Here is an 18,642-nt window from a genome sequence, read left to right on the forward strand (position 1 = left end):
CACTATGAAAATAAAATGACCCATTTTGGCCACAGAATGTAAACGAATGTTTGAAAAACATATATCTGATAAATGAATTTTATCCAGAATACATAAAGAACTCTTGCAATTCAGTAATAACAAGTAGACAGCCAATCTGAATTTTTTAAGTGGGCAATAACTTTAAATAGATGCTGCAACAAAGAAGATTTATGAATGGTGAAAAAAATAATATGAAGAGATATTCAACATGATTGATCATCAGGGAAATGCAAATTAAAATTGCAGTGGGGTATCATTTCATAGCCACTAGAATGACTAAATTCTAATTAATTTAATGCCTAAAATGGATATATCAGTAACCTCAGATATGCAGATGACACCACCCTTATGGCAGAAAGTGAAGAAGAACTGAAGAGCCTCTTGATGAAAGTGAAAGAGGAGAGTGAAAAAGTTGGCTTAAAGCTCAACATTCAGAAAACAAAGATCATGGCAACTGGTCCCATCACTTCATGGCAAATAGATGGGGAAACAGTGGAAACAGTGGCTGACTTTATTTTTGGGGGCTCCAGAATCACTGCAGATGGTGACTGCAACAATGAAATTAAAAGACACCTGCTCCTTGGAAGGAAAGTTATGACCAACCTAGACAGCATATTAAAAAGCAGAGACATTACTTTGTCCACAAAGGGTCTGTCTAGTCAAGGCTATGGTTTTTCCACTAGTCATGTATGGATATGAGAGTTGGGCTAAAAAGAAAGCTCAGTGCCGAAGAATTGATGCTTTTGAACTCTGGTGTTGGAGAAGACTCTTGAGAATTCCTTGGACTGCAAGGAGATTGAATCAGTCCATCCTAAAGGAGATCAGTCCTGAGTGTTCATTGGAGGGACTGATGTTGAAGCTGAAACTCCAGTACTTTGGCCACCTGATGCAAAGAGTTTACTCATTTGAAAAGACTCTAATGCTGGGAAAGATTGAAGGCAGGAAGAGAAGGGGACGACAGAGGATGAGATGGTTGGATGGCATCACCGACTCAATGGACATGAGTTTGGGTGGACTCTGGGAGTTGGTGATGGACAGGGAGGCCTGGAGTGCTGCAGTCCATGGGGTCGCAAAGAGTCAGACACGACTGAGGGACTGAACTGAAATGGAACTCAAACTGGACAGGTTAATAATACCAAATACTGGCAAGAATGTGAAACAAATGCAGCTGTCACATCCAATAGTGTGTCCACTTTGCTAACTACACAATGGTATACAATATACAACCACTATGGAAAACCCTTTAGCCACCAATGTTTAATCCTTAAAAGTTAAGCATACGTGTACCATAGGACTCTATAATTTGCAAGGAGAGTTGAAATCAAGGCTGTTCCTCCAATGATGAATATTTGCTTTGCTGCTATCAAGTGTGTACTCTTCTTCTTCCTTCCCATGCATTCTGTGTACACAGTTACTTGTGGGGTAAATTTCTGAATCATGGTTCTTTTGGAAGATCTTTAAAATGGCAGTTAATGCCATATGACCCAGCAGCCCCACTCCTGGGCATACACACTGAGGAAACCAGATCTGAAAGAGACATGTGCACCCCAATGTTCATCGCAGCACTGTTTATAATAGCCAGGACATGGAAGCAACCTAGATGCCCATCAGCAGACGAATGGATAAGGAAGCTGTGGTACATATACACCATGGAATATTACTCAGCCGTTAAAAAGAATGCATTTGAATCAGTTCTAATGAGATGGATGAAACTGGAGCCCATTATGCAGAATAAAGTAAGCCAGAAAGATAAACACCAATACAGTATACTAAGGCATATATATGGAATTTTAAAAGGTGGTAACGATAACCCTATATGCAGGACAGAAAAAGAGACACAGATGTATGGAACAGACTTTGGGACTCTGTGGGAGAAGGCGAGGGTGGAATGATCTGAGAGAATAGCCTTGAAACATGTATATTATCAAGTGTGAAACAGATCGCCAGTCCAGGTTGGATGCATGAGACAAGCGCTCAGGGCTGGTGCACTGGGAAGACCCAGAGGGATGGGATGGGGAGGGAGGCGGGAGGGGGGCTCGGGATGGGGAACACATGCAAATCCATGGCTGATTCATGTCAATGTATGGCAAAAACCACTACAATATTGTAAAGTAATTAGCCTCCAACTAATAAAAATAAATAAATAAATAAAATGGCAGTTAAATTCAAGAATGCAGTCAGCAGTGGGGGTCATTCCATTTAAATGACCACAATACAAATATCTCTGGCCAAGTTTGCATGACTAACGGTGATGCTGACGCCATAGATTGAATGGTGCATTCCAGAGATGCTAAAACGTAAATAAAATAGTTTTCTTAGAATTGATGAAATGTACTTATAATAATTACTATAACAATAATGTTGTTGTCGTGTTAGTTGCTCGGTAATGTACAACTCTGCTCCTCTGTCCGTGGAATCCTTCAGGCAAGAATACTAGAGTATAGCCATTCTTCTCCAGGGCATCTTCCCAACCCAGGGATGGAAGCAGGTCTCCTGCATTGCAGGTAGATTCTTTACAGTCTGAGCCACTAGGGAAGCTATTGGTAGTGACTATAAGTCAGAAATCTGGGCATTTTATTACCCTAATTTTAGCGCCAGATTTATTTTTTTCCATTTCTCATGGCAAACATCCTAAGTCTGGTAATCTGTTATCCCTGTTTTGGTCTTTCCCATCCTTTTAGTTAATGTGGCTATCTTACTAGATACTAAACATATCATTGGTTGTAATTCCATTTTAGGTCAGAGCTCTCTAGATAAATAATTAATAATTTAAAGGTGATTTTGTAAAGAGGCAAAGCAACTTTAAATTATCAGATGCCACGTATATTAGGTAAGCAGATAGGTTACCATGTTTTATGAAGATGTTTTAAATGTTTATTTCTGTTGATTGTTTATAGCACTTATGTGTTTGTATTCTAAGATAACTTTTGAAGAATGTGGTTTTATTAAGATCAGTTTTAATTATTTTATAGGTGATTGGGATCATTGGAATAAGAAACTTCAGCAATATTATTATCCAACTGACAGTGTTCCAGAATATTCATCAATTTTGGTTCCAAATGTTGACAATGTTAGAACAAATTTTTTGATAGACACCATTGCAAAACAGCATAAAGTAAGTTTGATAGTTTTGTTGACTGAAAAAAAATGCACATCCTAAAAATTGAGAGTTATGTTTTATTTGGTGGACATTCTTCAGACTTTAATTCCAGGACACAGCATCTCAGACAGTGTTCTGAAGAGGCAAATTTTGGGGGGAAGTCAGGATATATAGAAATTTTTGTAACCAAAGACCAGGTAGTCGGAACATCAAAGAGTTACTGTTAATGAAAACAAACGAACAAACAAAAACCCAGGTATCTCAAGTTAAGGAATTTAGCACTTTCTGTGTATGCAAAGATACGAGTCTGGACTCACTAAAATCATCCCTTTGATATGTGGGGCCAGTAGCCTGTGTTTTCTCAGTTTCTTAGATAATTGCAAACCATGTAAGAAACACAGGTCTTTTTACAACCACAAGTGGAAAAAGTAAAGTACAAAGGGCTGGAGGTGGTGTCATTTCAAAGAAACCTGTTTGGCAAATGAACTCCGGGTCTCAAAATACACTCGAACTCTGCTGATTTTCAGCTTGCTAAGGAAAGTGGAAGTCTGCCTACAAAGTCCCTCCCCTGGTCACGTGACCACTCACCCACGTTTTCTTCCAGTACATGCATTTTACATTTACGTCTTTAATTCAACTAGGACTTATTTTGATGTAGGTTTAATTCTTAAAAGTAACTTAAATTTACTGTTAATTTATAGAATGAAAGAATGGCTACTAGAACCATAATATGTTTAAAACTAAACATTTTACAACACCTTTTAACATGATTATCCTACCATTGCAGGCTGTCTTACTCACAGGGGAACAGGGAACTGCAAAAACTGTAATGATTAAGGCCTATTTGAAAAAATATGACCCAGAAGTACAGTTATCTAAAAGTCTAAACTTTTCATCTGCCACAGAACCAATGATGTTTCAGGTAAAATCTGTCATTTGCAGTAGTCATTAACTTATTAAATATATTAAGTAGTTGATACATGTATATGCAAATAAAACATTGATATATATAGTCATCCCTCAGTATCTATAAGGATTAGTGCCAAGACTCCTGGGAGTACTCAATTGCATTCAATGGGTAGTGTTTGCATATAACCTGTGCATATCCTCCCATATCCTCTAAAATAATCCCTAGATTATTTATAACGCCTAATACATGATAATTCTATGTAAATGGTTGTAAATGCTATGTGAATAGTTTCCAGTGTGAGACAAATTCAAGTTTTGCTTTTTGAAACTTGCTGAAATTTCACTCCCCCCCCACCAAATACTTTTGATGGAAGTTGGTTGAATCCAAGGACTTGGAAGTCATGAATATGAAGGGCTGACTATAGATGTATCTTGAAAGAATCAGTATTGCAGTTGCCATTCAACTACTTAACCTTCCTAAGGCTGACACTGAAGCCAAATTCAAATAGCATGTTTTGGCCTAATAGTGAAGCTAAAGCTGAACATTGGAGTGTCCTTTGATGTAAATTAATGATAAACAGTCCAACAACTTATTTTTTAAAGTTCACAGTATTTATTTGAATAATAATATCACCCATTAAATAAATAAGTCAGTTATATTCTACTCTGAAAAGCATGTTCATCATTTTTAGAAATGGATTGAAGTGTAATGCATAAAACAGACTGTTTCCTTTTCTCTAGAGAACAATTGAAAGCTATGTGGACAAGCGGATGGGGAGCACATATGGGCCACCTGGAGGCAGAAAGATGACTGTATTTATTGATGACATTAATATGCCCGTGATTAATGAATGGGGAGATCAGGTATGACTAAAATATCTCATGTAAGTGATATTTAACCAGTATTCTTGATTATATATATGGGCTTTCCTGGTGGCTCAGATGGTAAAGAATCTGTCTGCAATGCAGGAGACCCAGGTTCCATCCCTGTGTTAAGAAGATCCCCTGGAGAAGGAAATGGCAACCCGCTCCAGTATTCTTGCCTGGAGAATTCCATGGACAGAGGAGTCTGGTGGTCTACAGTCCATGGGGTTGCAAAGAGTCGGTTATGACTGACACTTTCACTTTTACTTGGTTGTATATAAAGAGATCAATAACCGTCACTTGATTAAGCCTGGTAATAATTCTCAGTCTTTTTTGACCTCTTGGGATAGGTGACATTCTCCCTTCTTGAAATCCCTGTATGCTTCTCCCCATGTTCCCTTCTGTCTCTGGCTGCTTGATTTCAGTGTACTTTCTGGCTTCTCTCTTCCTTTCCCCAGCGTTTTATCTTTGTTCTCTTATTTCTCACTCTACGTACTCTTTTCCAGGAGTATGTGATGTTTAGAAAACACTAAAAAAAAATAGATAGATCTTTTATACACCACTGACCTCCTTGTGATCGTCTGTCAACCTCAGACTCACTTCCCTTAGAGGACCTCACAGATACTACTACCTGGGTTCAGCATGTTCCTGGTGGGATCCCTAACACCTCTTCCCACTGCTGTCCACTGCCTTTTCAACAACATCCACTGGAGCCCACCAGGACTGGTCACATCCCTTCCACCAACGTCAGATTTACCTTTGATGTCACCAGGAGGTCAGGACTCCCAGGTCCATCCATGCTCAGCCTGAGACTAATTCCCATCAGTTCTGCTTGGCCCTTCTCTGACCCCATCTCCTACATTCCCTGCTCCTAAAAACCCTCTGTGTGCCCTCAGAGGTCATGGTTCGTCCAAAAAATGAAAAGTGAAAGTGTTAGTCAATCAGCTGTGTCCAACTCTTTGTGACCCCATGGACTATAGCCTCCAGGCTTCTCTGTCTATGGGATTTCCCAGGCGAGAATACTGGAGTGAGTTGCCATTTCTTTGTCCAAGGGATCTTCCTGACCCAGGGATGGAACATGGATCTCCTGCATTGCAAAATTCCCTGAAAATTCAGCGTCTCCTCTGATCTTTTCCTCACCATTTTGCTCCAATGGGAAACCCAGGATGCTGCTCTCCCTGCATACTTCTCACCTGGGTGTGAGGGAGAGGTCCTTGGTTCCCTTGATGCTGTGTCGCCCCCCAGGCCTCCAAACCCCCCGCTGAAGATTTCAGTCCCTGGATCACTGATACTCTCTCTCCAGGGCTGCCCCAGGCTCCAGGGTCATTTTCATGGTGTGTACAGCATGTCACAGCACAGAGACTCGCATGTCAGAGGGGCCTTGCATGTAGTTTAATATTCTGCTGTCACTGTCTTGAAATTCCTAATAATGATTTTTGAACAGAGACACTGGGTTTTCATTTTGACCTGGGTCCCGCAAATTACGAAGCCAGTCCTGTTTGTCATAATTCTCATTGATGCCTTATCAGTCATGCTTTATCTCCATATATGGTCTTGGCCTCTTAGTTCCTTGACCTGGACTCCCCTATAATCATGTCTTCTACTCTATCTGAATTACTGGTTGATGCAGTCATACTCTACACCTTGTCATTATCAATAACTGTCATCCCTTCATTATCTCAATTTCAAGCCTTTTATTCTCTGATCACAGTATCCACACTCTGTAGCTTGATGATGTGGCCATCATCAAGAAAAATCTACAAACAGTAAATGGTGGAGAGGGTGTGGAGAAAAGGGAACACTCTTACACTTTTGGTGGGAATGTAAAGAGGTACAGCCACTAGGGAGAATGGTGTGGAGGGTCCTTTAAAAACTAAAAATAGAACTACCACATGATCAAGAAATCCCACTGCTGGGCATCAACCACTGTTGATGGAGCCTTCAAACATCAACTAGATGGAGCCGTCAACCACTGTTCCAACCATCATCAAACTCTCCTTCATTTCTTCTCATTTCCTCACTTTCTTCCTTCCCCCAGCTGAAATTCCATAATCTATCATTATAATCACAGGAGCATGTACCCTCTACTCATCTTTGAAAGCCTTAGCCATGTTAAATTCTTGTTAAACCTTTTTGCTCACCACCTACCTGCACCTATGCAGTTATACTGAGCTGGAGAAGAACACACAATACTGGTTTCGCTTTAAAATCATAATTATGGACCTCTGCTAAGCTCTTGGCACTGCCCAGCAATTGCATTGCATGTTTCATGTTATGTGTCTTTATCCTGTCTAATCCTGTCCTGGCATTTACCTTCAGGCTCCTTTCATACTGTCTTTTTCTCAGACCTTGGACACCTTTGTTTCCTTGCCCTCTGCTGATCATAGAAGTCCCGCAGTATTCTTCCTGTTCCACTGAGAACACATTGATTTTTGTTCCCTTTTGTTTTCTTTACTATCCATTTACTGCAGTCAATTTCTGTGTTTTAGTGGTTACCCTTGACAGTACATCCTGCATACATAATCTGAAATAAAGAAAATCTAGCCCTTCTTTCCCATTTTGTATATCCAGTGACCTTTGAACACTTTATCTTTATCTTTCTTCTGATTTATCCTTTTATTGTTGACTTGTATTTTAAGTCTGTATCTCTATTTTTATTACCATAAATTATATTGTTCACCATTATATTGTGTAATGCCCGATTTATTTTTAAAGGAGTGTTGTTGATTTACAAGGCTGTGTTAGTTCAGGTGTTGAGCAAAGTGAGTCAGTTACACAGATACATAAATCCACTCTTTTTTAGATTCTTATCCCACATAGGTTATTACAGAGTATTTTGTAAGGTTCCCTGTGCTATGCGGTAAGTCCTTATTATCTATTGTATATATGTTAATATGTGTATGTCAAACCCAGTCTCCCAATCTATTCCTCCCCTCCCCACATTCCCTTCTGGTAACCATAAGTTTGATCTCTACATCTATGACTCTATTTCTGTTTTGTAAATAAGTTCATTTGTATATATATTTTTAGACTTCACACATAAGCGACATCGTCACATTTGTCTTTTTTTGTCTGGCTTAGTTAGTATGACAATCTCTAGGTCCATCCATGTTGCTGCAAATGGCATTATTTTGTTCCTTTTTGTGGCTGAGTAATATCCCATTGTGTATATGTTCCACATCTTTATCCATCCCTCTCTCAATGGACATTTAGGTCACTTCCATGTCCTGGCTGTTGTAAATAGTGCTGCAGTGAACACTGGGGTACATGTATCTTTTTGAATTACGGTTTTCTCCAGATAGATGCCCAGGAGTGGGATTGTTGGATCATGTGGTAGTTCTATTTTTGGTTTTTTAAGGAACTTCCATACTGTTCTCCATAACTGCTGTACCTCTTTACATTCCCACCAATAGTGTAAGAGTGTTCCCTTTTCTCAACACCCTCTCCACCATTTACTGTTTGTAGATTTTTTGATGATGGCCATTCTGACATGTGTGAGATGATACCTCATGGTAGTTTTGATTTGCATCTCTCTCATAATTGGTGATATTGAGCATCTTATCATTTGGTTTTTGGCTATCTGTATCTCTATTTTTAAAGCAAGCTCCCACGAGACATTATTTTTACTGTTTTTTAAGATTTTTAAAAAAAGCTTATTATTTATTTATTTTTGGCTGTGTTGGGTCTTCATTGCTGCGATATCTAGCTTTGATGAGCAGGGGCTACTTTCTAGTTATGGTACCTGGGCTTCTCATTACAATGGCCTCTCTTGTTGGGGGCACAGGCTCTAGGGCGTGCAGGCTTCCAGAGCTGCACCACATGGGCTTGTAGTTGCAGCTCCTGGATTCTAGAACACAGGTTCAGTAGTCTTGGTGCACAGGCTTAGTTATTCCACAGCGCGTGTCATCTTCCTGGACCAGGGATCAAACCCATGTCTCCTGCATTGGCAGATTCTTTACTGCTGAGCCACCAGGGAAGCCCTACTGATTTTTATATTCACTCTTTGTTTGCCTTACTCATTTCTTTACCACTTTTTTCACTCTCTATTCATTCTTATTCCTGGGCCTCCCATCTGATATCACGTTTCTTCTACTTTTTGAACTTCCTTAGGAGAAAATCTTTTAATGACATACTTTTGTTTTTGGAGGGTTTTTTTTTTTTTTTTTTTTTTTTTTTGATCTACAAAAGTCTTTATTTTCAAGATTGGCAGTTATTTTCTTTCATCATTTTAAATATATGATTTCTGCCTTCTGTTTTCCTTGTTGCTGTTGAGATGTCAACTACCACTTAATCATTGTACCTCTGAAGTAAATCTGCCTTTTTTCTCTTGCCACCTTACTTTCCTATAATTTTTTTCTTTTTTGAGTTATGTTCCTTGGTGTAGATTTATTTGTATGTATTTGCTTGGGATTTATTGGAACTCACCAATCTGTGGTTTGGTCTCTTTTGTCACTTCTAGAAAATTTCTATTCTTCTCTCTACAAACATTGCCTCTGCCTCACTTACTTTCCCCTCTTATCACACTCCCAGTGTGTATTAGACTTTCTTCTTTGCCCTCTATGTTTCTGTACTTCTTTTCTGCACATCTTAACCTTTTTTCTGTCCAATGCTTATAGTCTAGATAATTTCTCCTCTTCTGTCATCCATCTCACTAATTTTCTTCTCTGCTTTGTCCACTCTGCTGTCAAATTCATCTACTGAGTTTTAATTTCAATTGCTGTTTGGTTCTTTTTTCTTTCAAATATGTTATCACTTTTTACAGTTTTTATTCCTTGCATCTATTTTCAAATCATTGCCTATTTCTTTCAACATGTTGAGCATAGTTGCTTTAAAGTCTGTGTCTGGTAATATCATCATCTGAAGTCTATAGAATCTGATTCTGTTCTCTTTTGTTTCAGCAGTTCTTGTTCATGTTCAAAGTGTCTTGTTTTCTGCATCTTTGACTGCTTCCAAAGTCATTGCCCTTGAAAAAGTACCTGTGGCTGTTTTTTTTTATTTTTTTATCCAAGAATGTTTTTATTATTGAAGTATAGTTGATTTTTTCTTAAAGCTTCAGATGAATGTGCCCTTAACTGGATAGGTTTTGAGTTTTCTTCTGTCAGATTCTTAGACGCTTATTCAGCCAGGATCACCTCAAAGAAAGGTTAATATTTGAAAGTCTCTGGCCCATTTAGGCTATGCATACTCATGGTGCAAGTCTGTACGAGTGTCACTCCGAGGCCACAACCTCCCAGGGAGACTTTGTTTTCTTTTTCTTTCCCTTTTCCTCTCCCATTCACCAGGGATCCTGGTCAGATAAACCTTTCAGCAGTTCCTATAAGGTGAGGAGAAAGGGAAGCGTATTTAGTTATCTAGAAGATGAAGAACTCCTGAATTTAGATTTTTTAAAAATCCAATTAGGAATGCCTAGTTGGATGTCCAACTTAACATGTCCAAAATGAAATTCCTGTTACTTCCCAAACTTGCTCCTACAACAGTCTCCTCCATCTCAAGAAACAGAAACTCCACATTCAGCCTGTCTTCAAACTATACGGAAGTCTTGACCACTACTCATCACTCCATTGCTAAAGCCTGGTGCAAGCTGCCATCTCTCTTCTTGATTATTACACACATCTCCTCATTGTCTCCCCATTTCCCTTGCACCTCTTAAGCTATCTGCATTCAGTTCAGTTCAGTTCAGTCGCTCAGTCATGTCCGACTCTTTGCAACCCCATGAATCGCAGCACGCCAGGCCTCCCTGTCCATCACCAACTCCCAGAGTTTACTCAAATTCATGTCCATCGAGTCGGTGATGCCATCCAGCCATCTCATCCTCTGTCTCTGTCATCCTCTTCTCCTCCTGCCCCCAATCCCTCCCAGCATCAGGGTCTTTTCCAATGAGTCAACTCTTCACATGAGGTGGCCAAAGTATTGGAGTTTCAGCCCAGCGTCAGTCCTTCCAATGAATACCCAGGACTGATCTCCTTCAGGATGGACTGGTTGGATCTCCTTGCAGTCCAAGGGACTCTCAAGAGTCTTCTCCAACACCACAGTTCAAAAGCATCAATTCTTTGGTGCTCAGCTTTCTTCACAGTCCAACTCTCACATCCATACATGACCACTGGAAAAACCATAGCCTTGAGTAGATGGACCTTTGTTGGCAAAGTAATGTCTCTGCTTTTTAATACGCTGTCTAGGTTGGTCATAACTTTCCTTCCAAGGAGTAAGCGTCTTTTAATTTCATGGCTGCAATCACCATCTAACCAATTAAAACACATGTCAGACTGTGACACACTCCTCTGCTCAAAATTCTTCCCATGAGATGCATAGCATATAAACGCCAAAATCCTCCCTGTGATCCAGAGACCCTACACTGATCTCATTTTCCCATGAATCTCCTCCAGCCACATTTACTGATTCTTAAACACACAGAGAGTAACATTTACTCAGAGCCTCTTCATCTGCTGTTTCCTCTGCCTGGAATGCCTTTCCCCTAGATATCTGAATGGTTAACTTTCTCACTTCCTTCAAGTTTTTGGTTATATGTCTTGTGAGATGGAGTCTTTCCTGCTTCCATATTCAGTTGCATCCATGAGCATTGCCTGTTGCCTCTCTGCTCATTTCCTCTAAAGGACACACATACATACAGGTGTACACATGTATGTTTTGTCTCCACCGCAAGAAGGTATGCTTCATGAAGATAGGGATTTTTGTCTATGTTTCAACAGGGCCAGACATAGAGTAGCCATTCATTAAATGTTGAATGAGAGAGTGTTGTATTTGAAGGGCTTGTATGTCATCTGTTCAGAGATGCCCAGTAGGAATTTGGATGTACAAGTGTGGAGTTTGGAAGAGAATCTGAAGCTAGAGTTACAGAGTTGAGATTCTTTAGGATATAGAGTTGAGATAGAAAAGAAATAGAGACGAGCCAAGGATGGGAATCTGTATAAAGATTACAATTGAGGGATGAGTGGAGAAGAATGTCTTGGAAAGTGATCCAGGGTCTCAAGATGAGCCTGGGAAGAACCAAACCTCTAGAACTGAGAGAGGAAAAAAATTCAATACAGAGGGAATGTTAGCAGTGGCATAGGCTACAGAGAAGAAAGCTGGGGATATAAAATCCAATACCAAAACAGTAAGGGGTGAAAGTATCCCATATTCTGATTTAAGGTATTTTGAAAAGTTGAATGTGAAGTGTGAAAGATATCTGTAGTAAAACTTGTAACTTTGAGAACTCTTGTATTGTACCAAATATTGTGTAACTCCTTTATCTAAATTTATCAATGTGGTAAAGAGTGCATTGGATTTGCACCAGTCATATGGTTTAGAGTTCGTGGGTGGTACAATTTAAGTCAAATTGCCTTGAAGGCAACATTCATAAACACTTCGTTGATAAGAGCTGAGCATTTTTTTCTGATCTCATCTGTACTATTTTATAGGAAATTTGGAGAAAAATGGTAGTGATGTGTTACTAAAATATTACTGTTCAAAATTCCAGATAACTAATGAGATTGTGCGACAGATGATGGAAATGGAAGGAATGTACAGCTTGGATAAGCCTGGAGATTTCACCACTATTGTTGATGTACAGCTCATAGCAGCAATGATCCATCCTGGAGGTGGTCGAAATGATATTCCGCAACGTTTAAAAAGACAATTTACTGTGTTTAATTGCACATTGCCTTCAAACGCTTCAATAGACAAAATTTTTGGTAAGACAATTCTTGGTGTTTAATTTTTTATTGTATTACATAATGGACATAAACCATGCAAAACCTTGTTTAAGAGATAAAAAGGCTCAGTGTGAGGTAGGAGCAAGTATCTGAAATGGGCAACTAAATACCAGAAACTAAATACTAAGAAGAATTATGTTTATAGCCTGTTGTAAGACTCAGGAATATTTAGAAATGGCCTTGTTGAAGGTTAGCTTTAGAGATAAGCTGACCTTTGTGTTCTGGTTTTCTTGACATAATTAATCAGAGAAATTTGAGCTAATGAATGATAGCACATTGATCATGGATTAACAATATAATACACTAAGTCAAATGTAGCACTTTGCTATGTTAGTGAAAATGATATATTCTTTAGAGTATAACCTTACATTCTTTATTAAAGAATGTTATTCTTTTAAACATTATAATTCTTTCAAACATAATTATAATTCTTTTAAACATTTACAAATACTCAAGACATGTACATACCAGAGTTTTGTCATTGTTTTTGCCAAAACAAAATCATATTATACACTTTTCCTATTCAACTTGAAGTTTTCTTTAATAATGGATAATGAACATCCTTTCAGGTCAGTAGTTATTAATCTAACTCGTACTTTTTTAAAATTTGAAAATGATATTTTGACACTAAATTTAGGCTCACACAAACTATTCCATAACAATTATATACATGGAGACATATAAGAGAGACTGACCCATGCATATGTGGTCATTAGTTGTTTGACATAGCAAGTACTATAGATGAGAAAAGAAAATTTTCCATAAATGGTGCCAGAATATTTAGTAATTCTTATGTGAAAATAATGGAAATTGGACCCCTACCTCTCACCAAGCATTACAGTCAAAACAGAAGTTTTGAAGATTTAAATATAGAAGGCAAAGCTGTAAAACATTTGGAAAAAATATTGGAAAATATCTGAATGATCTCTGGGTAGGAAAGATCTTCTCAAATGAGACTCAGAAAGCATAGACAATAAAGGGAGAAAATGATAAATTTGACTAAAATGAAAAGTTTTTGTTCATTCAAAAAGCAACATTAAATGAGTATTAATAAAATAAAGACAAGTCCGAAAATGGAAGAAAAAAATTTCAACATGTAACAAAGCAAAAGACTTAGTAATTTGAATACTTTGAAAGTTCCTATGAATCAATCAGATAAAAAGCAAACATCCTAATGTAAATATGGACCAAAAGTTAGGCACTTTAAGAAGAGAAAATAAGATGACTAATAAACAAATGGTAAACATTAGAAATATGAACATTTAAAACACCAAGGAAAAGCCATTTATAATCACTAGATTTGCAAAAATGAAAAATTCTGACCAAAAAATCGGGCATTGGTGAAAATGTGAAGCAAATGAGACTCTCCCTGCTGGTGGGAGGATAAATTGCCACAAGCTCTTGATAATCACTGGACATTATTACTGGTTGTAGAATGTGTGCACACCCACTGCCGTTCCACTTCCAATTATATGCCGGTTCATCATTTTCTTCCTTTATGGTGGTGCTTTTGGAATCTCATGTAAGAAGTCCTTTCCTACCTAGAGATCATATAGATATTTGCCTATGTTTCCGTCCAAATGTTACATAGTTTTGTCTTCCATGTTTGAGTCCTTAATCCATCTGTAGTTGATTTTGCACATGTGCGCCAGAAGACTTACACAAGAAGGTTCACAGAATAGTGTTCGTGACAGCAAACACCGTGTAGTAACCCAAACGTGTATCAACAGCGAAGTCAGATAAATACATTGTGGTGTGGGCGTACATGTTGTGCTCTGCGGCTGTGAGTGTGAACAAACTCAGCTACATGCTTCAAAATAGATAAAGCCAAGAATTACAACATTAAGGGGAAAAAGCAAGTCACAGAGGAACCTATAGTTCCATTAAATTGAATGTCAAAAATTAAAGTTAAAGGGGTTAAAGTTCAAGAAAATAAGTGGCAGAGCTGTTCTTGGGAAAAGCGAGTTGCTGATTCTCACGAAGTCAAAGCAGTGGGCTACCTCTGGAGGGAGGAGGGATTGGAGGAAAGAGACTTCTGATGTGCTGGGGCGTTGTGGTACTCCCCCAGTCCAGTGGTCTGTATGTGAGTGTTTGCTTACTTGTTGAACTATTTTGTACAGTCTTTGATATGGTTAATATTGAAAATGAGATACAGAAACACACTACAGGCTCAGAGAAGTGAAATAACCGCCCAGTTATGTGGTGCTGATCCTGCTCTCTGGGGCTTCCCAAGTGGCATTAGTGGTAAAGAACCCACTCCAGTATTCTTGCCTGGAGAATCCCATGGACGGAGGAGCCCAGTGGGCTACAGTCCATAGGGTCGCAAAGGGTTTGACATGACTGAAGTGACTTAGCACACACACATGGTCCTGTTTTCTGATTCCTGACCCCACACATCTTATATAACACATTTGTGCCACAGGAAGTTGAAAATCTAGAATCAGAGGACTTCAGAAAGCAAAGAGGCCCTATAGGTGTCTAGCACAAGCACCCATGGTTTTGGACCATTTCATGTTCCCTCAAGGCTGCCCTTCTTTGGCCTGTGTGAACAAAGCCCAGTTTCTCGGGCTGCCCCGCCCTTTGCAAACCTGCTGTGTGTCTCTGAGCAGATATTCATACTCACTGTGGTGATCATTTCTTGAACTGAGGTATAGTTGATTTTCAATGTTGCATTAGTTCCAGATGTACAGCAAAGGGATTCAGTTGTACGTACATATATATACATTTTTTTTCAGATTGTTTTCCCTTATAGGTTATTATAGAGTGTTGAGTATAGTTCCCTGTGCTATACAGTGGGTCCTTGTTTGTTATCTATTTTATATATAATAGTAATATGTATATGGTAATCCCAGACTCCTAATTTATCCCCCTCTTTTCCCTTTGGAAACCTTACTTTATTTTCTATGTGTGTGGGTCTGTTTTATAAATTCATCTGTATTATTTTTTTTTTAGATTCCACATATAAGAGAGATCATGTTTGTCTTTGTTTTAGTATGATAATCTCTGGGCCCATCCATGTTGCTGCAAATGGCATTATCTCATTCTTTTTTATGGCTGAGCGATATTCCATTGTACATATGTACCACATCTTTATCTATTCATCTGTCAGTGGACATTTAGATCGCTTCCATGTCTTGGCTATTGTCAGTAGTGCTACAGTGAACACTGGGTGCATGTATCCTTTCAAATTATGGTTTTCTCCAGATGTATGCTCAGGAGTTGGGTAGCTGGATCATATGGTGGCTCTGTTTTTAGTTTTTAGAGGAACCTGCATACTGTTCTCCAAACTGGGTGGACCAGTTTACATTCCCATCAACTGTGGGAGGGCTGCTTTTCCTCCACACCCTCTACCACATTTATTGTTTGTGGACTTTTTCATAACGGCCATTCTGACCAGTGTGATGTTTTAAATGTTGAATTACTATGTTGTACACCTGAAAATACCAGAATAATGTGTGTTGACTATATTTCAATAAAAAATAAGTAAAATGGCAATAATAATAATACCTACCTCAGATTCTTTCTCATAGGATGTTGGGGAAATTAAAAGGGTTAATACATATAAAATACTTATCAGTGCGTACTAAGCTTTGCTGCTTCCACTGCTGAGTCCCCAGTCTTAGCTGATTGTTTGAGAGAAATTCTTCACACCTTGTAATGATTTATTCACTGGGATAGACATGTACTTTGTGATCTTGAAGTAAGCTTGTACTTTCAATCTTGTTTATTTTTCAGGAGTTATTGGCTGTGGGTATTTTGATTCTTGCAGAAGGTTCAAACCTGAAATATGTGAGATGATTTTGAATTTGGTTTCAGCGAGCAGAGTGCTGTGGCAGTGGACTAAGGTACAAAATCGTCCGTTATCAGTAATCAGAAAAAAAATAAAGTCACTAATTTTTCAGTCTAGTTCTCACCTTGTGGCTCAGAAAGTTCTCATCACATGTTGGGTAGTAGTGTTTTTTTGGGAAAAGACAAATTAGGGGCTCGAATAGATTTATGACACCTTTTCCTTCCAGGGAGCAAATATTCTGACTGAATGATGCTTTCCATATGTATGAGATATTACTGAAAACCAGACATTGCGTTCAAGATAAAGTAGAATTTTGCTGAAATGAGAACACTGCTTTTCTACTTGTTTCTCTGATTTGTAACTCTTTATATGTCTGTCTTCCCCTCCCCACCCCCAAGAACCAAACTGTGTCAGACACTCAGATGTTCACTGAGTGACTACATGGGTTTCCAGATATTCTTAGCTGGTCAGGACTTAAAGTCCAACTTGTGGTTTCCTCTGAGGTGGAGCATGAATTAGTAAATGCATACAATATACTTAATAAAGTAGTCTAGATTTTACTACAGAGATCTGTAAGTAAAACTCAGGGAGCATTGTAGCTGTCACCAGATGTCTGAAGGTAGACTCATGAAAAAGTAATTAAAGATAGGTCAGAGATTAAACACACACACACACAAAACAGCACTGATATATGTGCTAAAAAAAAGTGGTGAAGGAGATGAGAATTAATTGTCATGGTTCATACGTTCATTTGGCCATTTACGCACATCTGGACAGAAGCTGATGTCCTGGGGAAACCTGGAGTGTGGCAGCTTCTCAGACCCCTGGGTGGACTGGGGGATTTCTTCCGTGCAGTCCCGCTGCAGTGACCAGTTCTTTGCATGGGGCCTGCTCCAGACTGGAGTTTCAGAAGGTCTGAACGTCTGAGGTAATTCTCTGTCATAAGATCCATCTTTTTCCAGTGGGACTGTTGTTCAATTTAACATGCCCTTGCACGTATTTTTCTGGAAGGCTTTGGCCTTCCTGGTATCTTTCCATCAAAGCTTCTTTTATGAGTGTTAATCAGTTCCACTTCCTCACCTTTCTTTATCTCTTTCACACGTTTTGCACAAGTTCTCATTTCCACTGCTCTCATCAAGGTCATCAAAGACCATAGTCTTACCAAATCCAGAGGCTGATTTCATCTTCCTCTGACTTGACCCTTCAGTGGCATTTGATGATCCCTCTAAACACATTCTTCTTTTGGCTTCAGAGAAGCCTCGTGCTTCTTACCTCACTGGCTGCCTTCTCTAAATCCCCACTCTCCCCCTCCTCGAAGTACTGGGGTGCACCTGATCTCCATCCTGGAACCTCATCTCTGCCTCTGTTATTACCCAGGTAGCCTCATCCAGCTTAGTGGCTTTAATTGCCATCTCTGGGCTGATGACTTCAAAATCAATACCTCCATCCCAGGCCTCTCTCCCCATCTCCAGACTTGTTTCTAATGGGCTTACTTAGTAGACACCACCACTTTGATGTCTAGTAATGATCTCAAAGTTAACGTGTCTGTAAATAGGATCCTCTCTCAGACTTGCGTATCTGAATTATCCTGCTTCTCAGGCTAAAACACAGGGCTCCATCCTTGATTTCTCTCTCTCATTCCCTACATCCAGTCCATCAGCGAGTCTTAGTAAGCAGGCTTTCAAAATAGTATATCCAGAGGTTGAATGCTTACTGCCACCTGTGATCACCCTGATAGACGTTTCCATTACCTGCCCTCTAGACCAGGCAGCAGCTTCCTAATCAGTCTCCTTGTCCTCCTAGAATCTGTTCTTTACGTGGTCCTAAAAATGCTTTTTTAAAAGTACATCAGAGATCATTATTCCCTTTGTTTTAAAAGATATTCTTTTAAAAAAATAAATGATGCTACTTCTCCATTTTATTTATTTATTTTTGGCCCCATAGTGCAGGCATATGGGATCTCAGTTCCCTGACCAGGGATCGAACCTGTGTCCCCCACAGTGGAAGCATGGAGTCTTAAGCACTGGACCACCAGGGAAGTTGCTCCTTACTCAATCTTAAAATCACCAGTAGATTCCCAGTTACACTGCAGTGAAACATTCCACCTACCCTCTGGTCTGTCAACCTGAGTTGGCTCCTGCTCACTGCTCAGTGGCTCAGTGGCTCAGTAAAGAATCCACCTGCAATTCAGGAGACCCAGGTTTGATCCCTGGTTGGGAAGATTCCCTGGAGTAGGAAATGGTAAC

The 18,642-nt window shown here is 39.2% G+C and overlaps 1 protein-coding gene across 2 annotated transcripts in view; it reads left to right on the forward strand.

Moving 5' to 3' along the window:
* The window catches only part of DNAH8 (dynein axonemal heavy chain 8), a 322,922-nt gene that overhangs the window by 167,760 nt on the left and 136,520 nt on the right, over positions 1 to 18,642 (forward strand). For both annotated transcript variants that reach the window (XM_043450439.1, XM_043450440.1), the window contains 5 exons: positions 2,994 to 3,136; positions 3,909 to 4,043; positions 4,772 to 4,894; positions 12,372 to 12,585; positions 16,342 to 16,451. In XM_043450439.1, coding sequence (XP_043306374.1) covers positions 2,994 to 3,136; positions 3,909 to 4,043; positions 4,772 to 4,894; positions 12,372 to 12,585; positions 16,342 to 16,451 — 725 coding nt within the window. The remainder of the gene's footprint in view (positions 1 to 2,993; positions 3,137 to 3,908; positions 4,044 to 4,771; positions 4,895 to 12,371; positions 12,586 to 16,341; positions 16,452 to 18,642) is intronic.

This window comes from Cervus canadensis, chromosome 28 (genome assembly GCF_019320065.1).
Source record: "Cervus canadensis isolate Bull #8, Minnesota chromosome 28, ASM1932006v1, whole genome shotgun sequence".
In the NCBI taxonomy this organism is placed as follows: domain Eukaryota; kingdom Metazoa; phylum Chordata; class Mammalia; order Artiodactyla; family Cervidae; genus Cervus; species Cervus canadensis.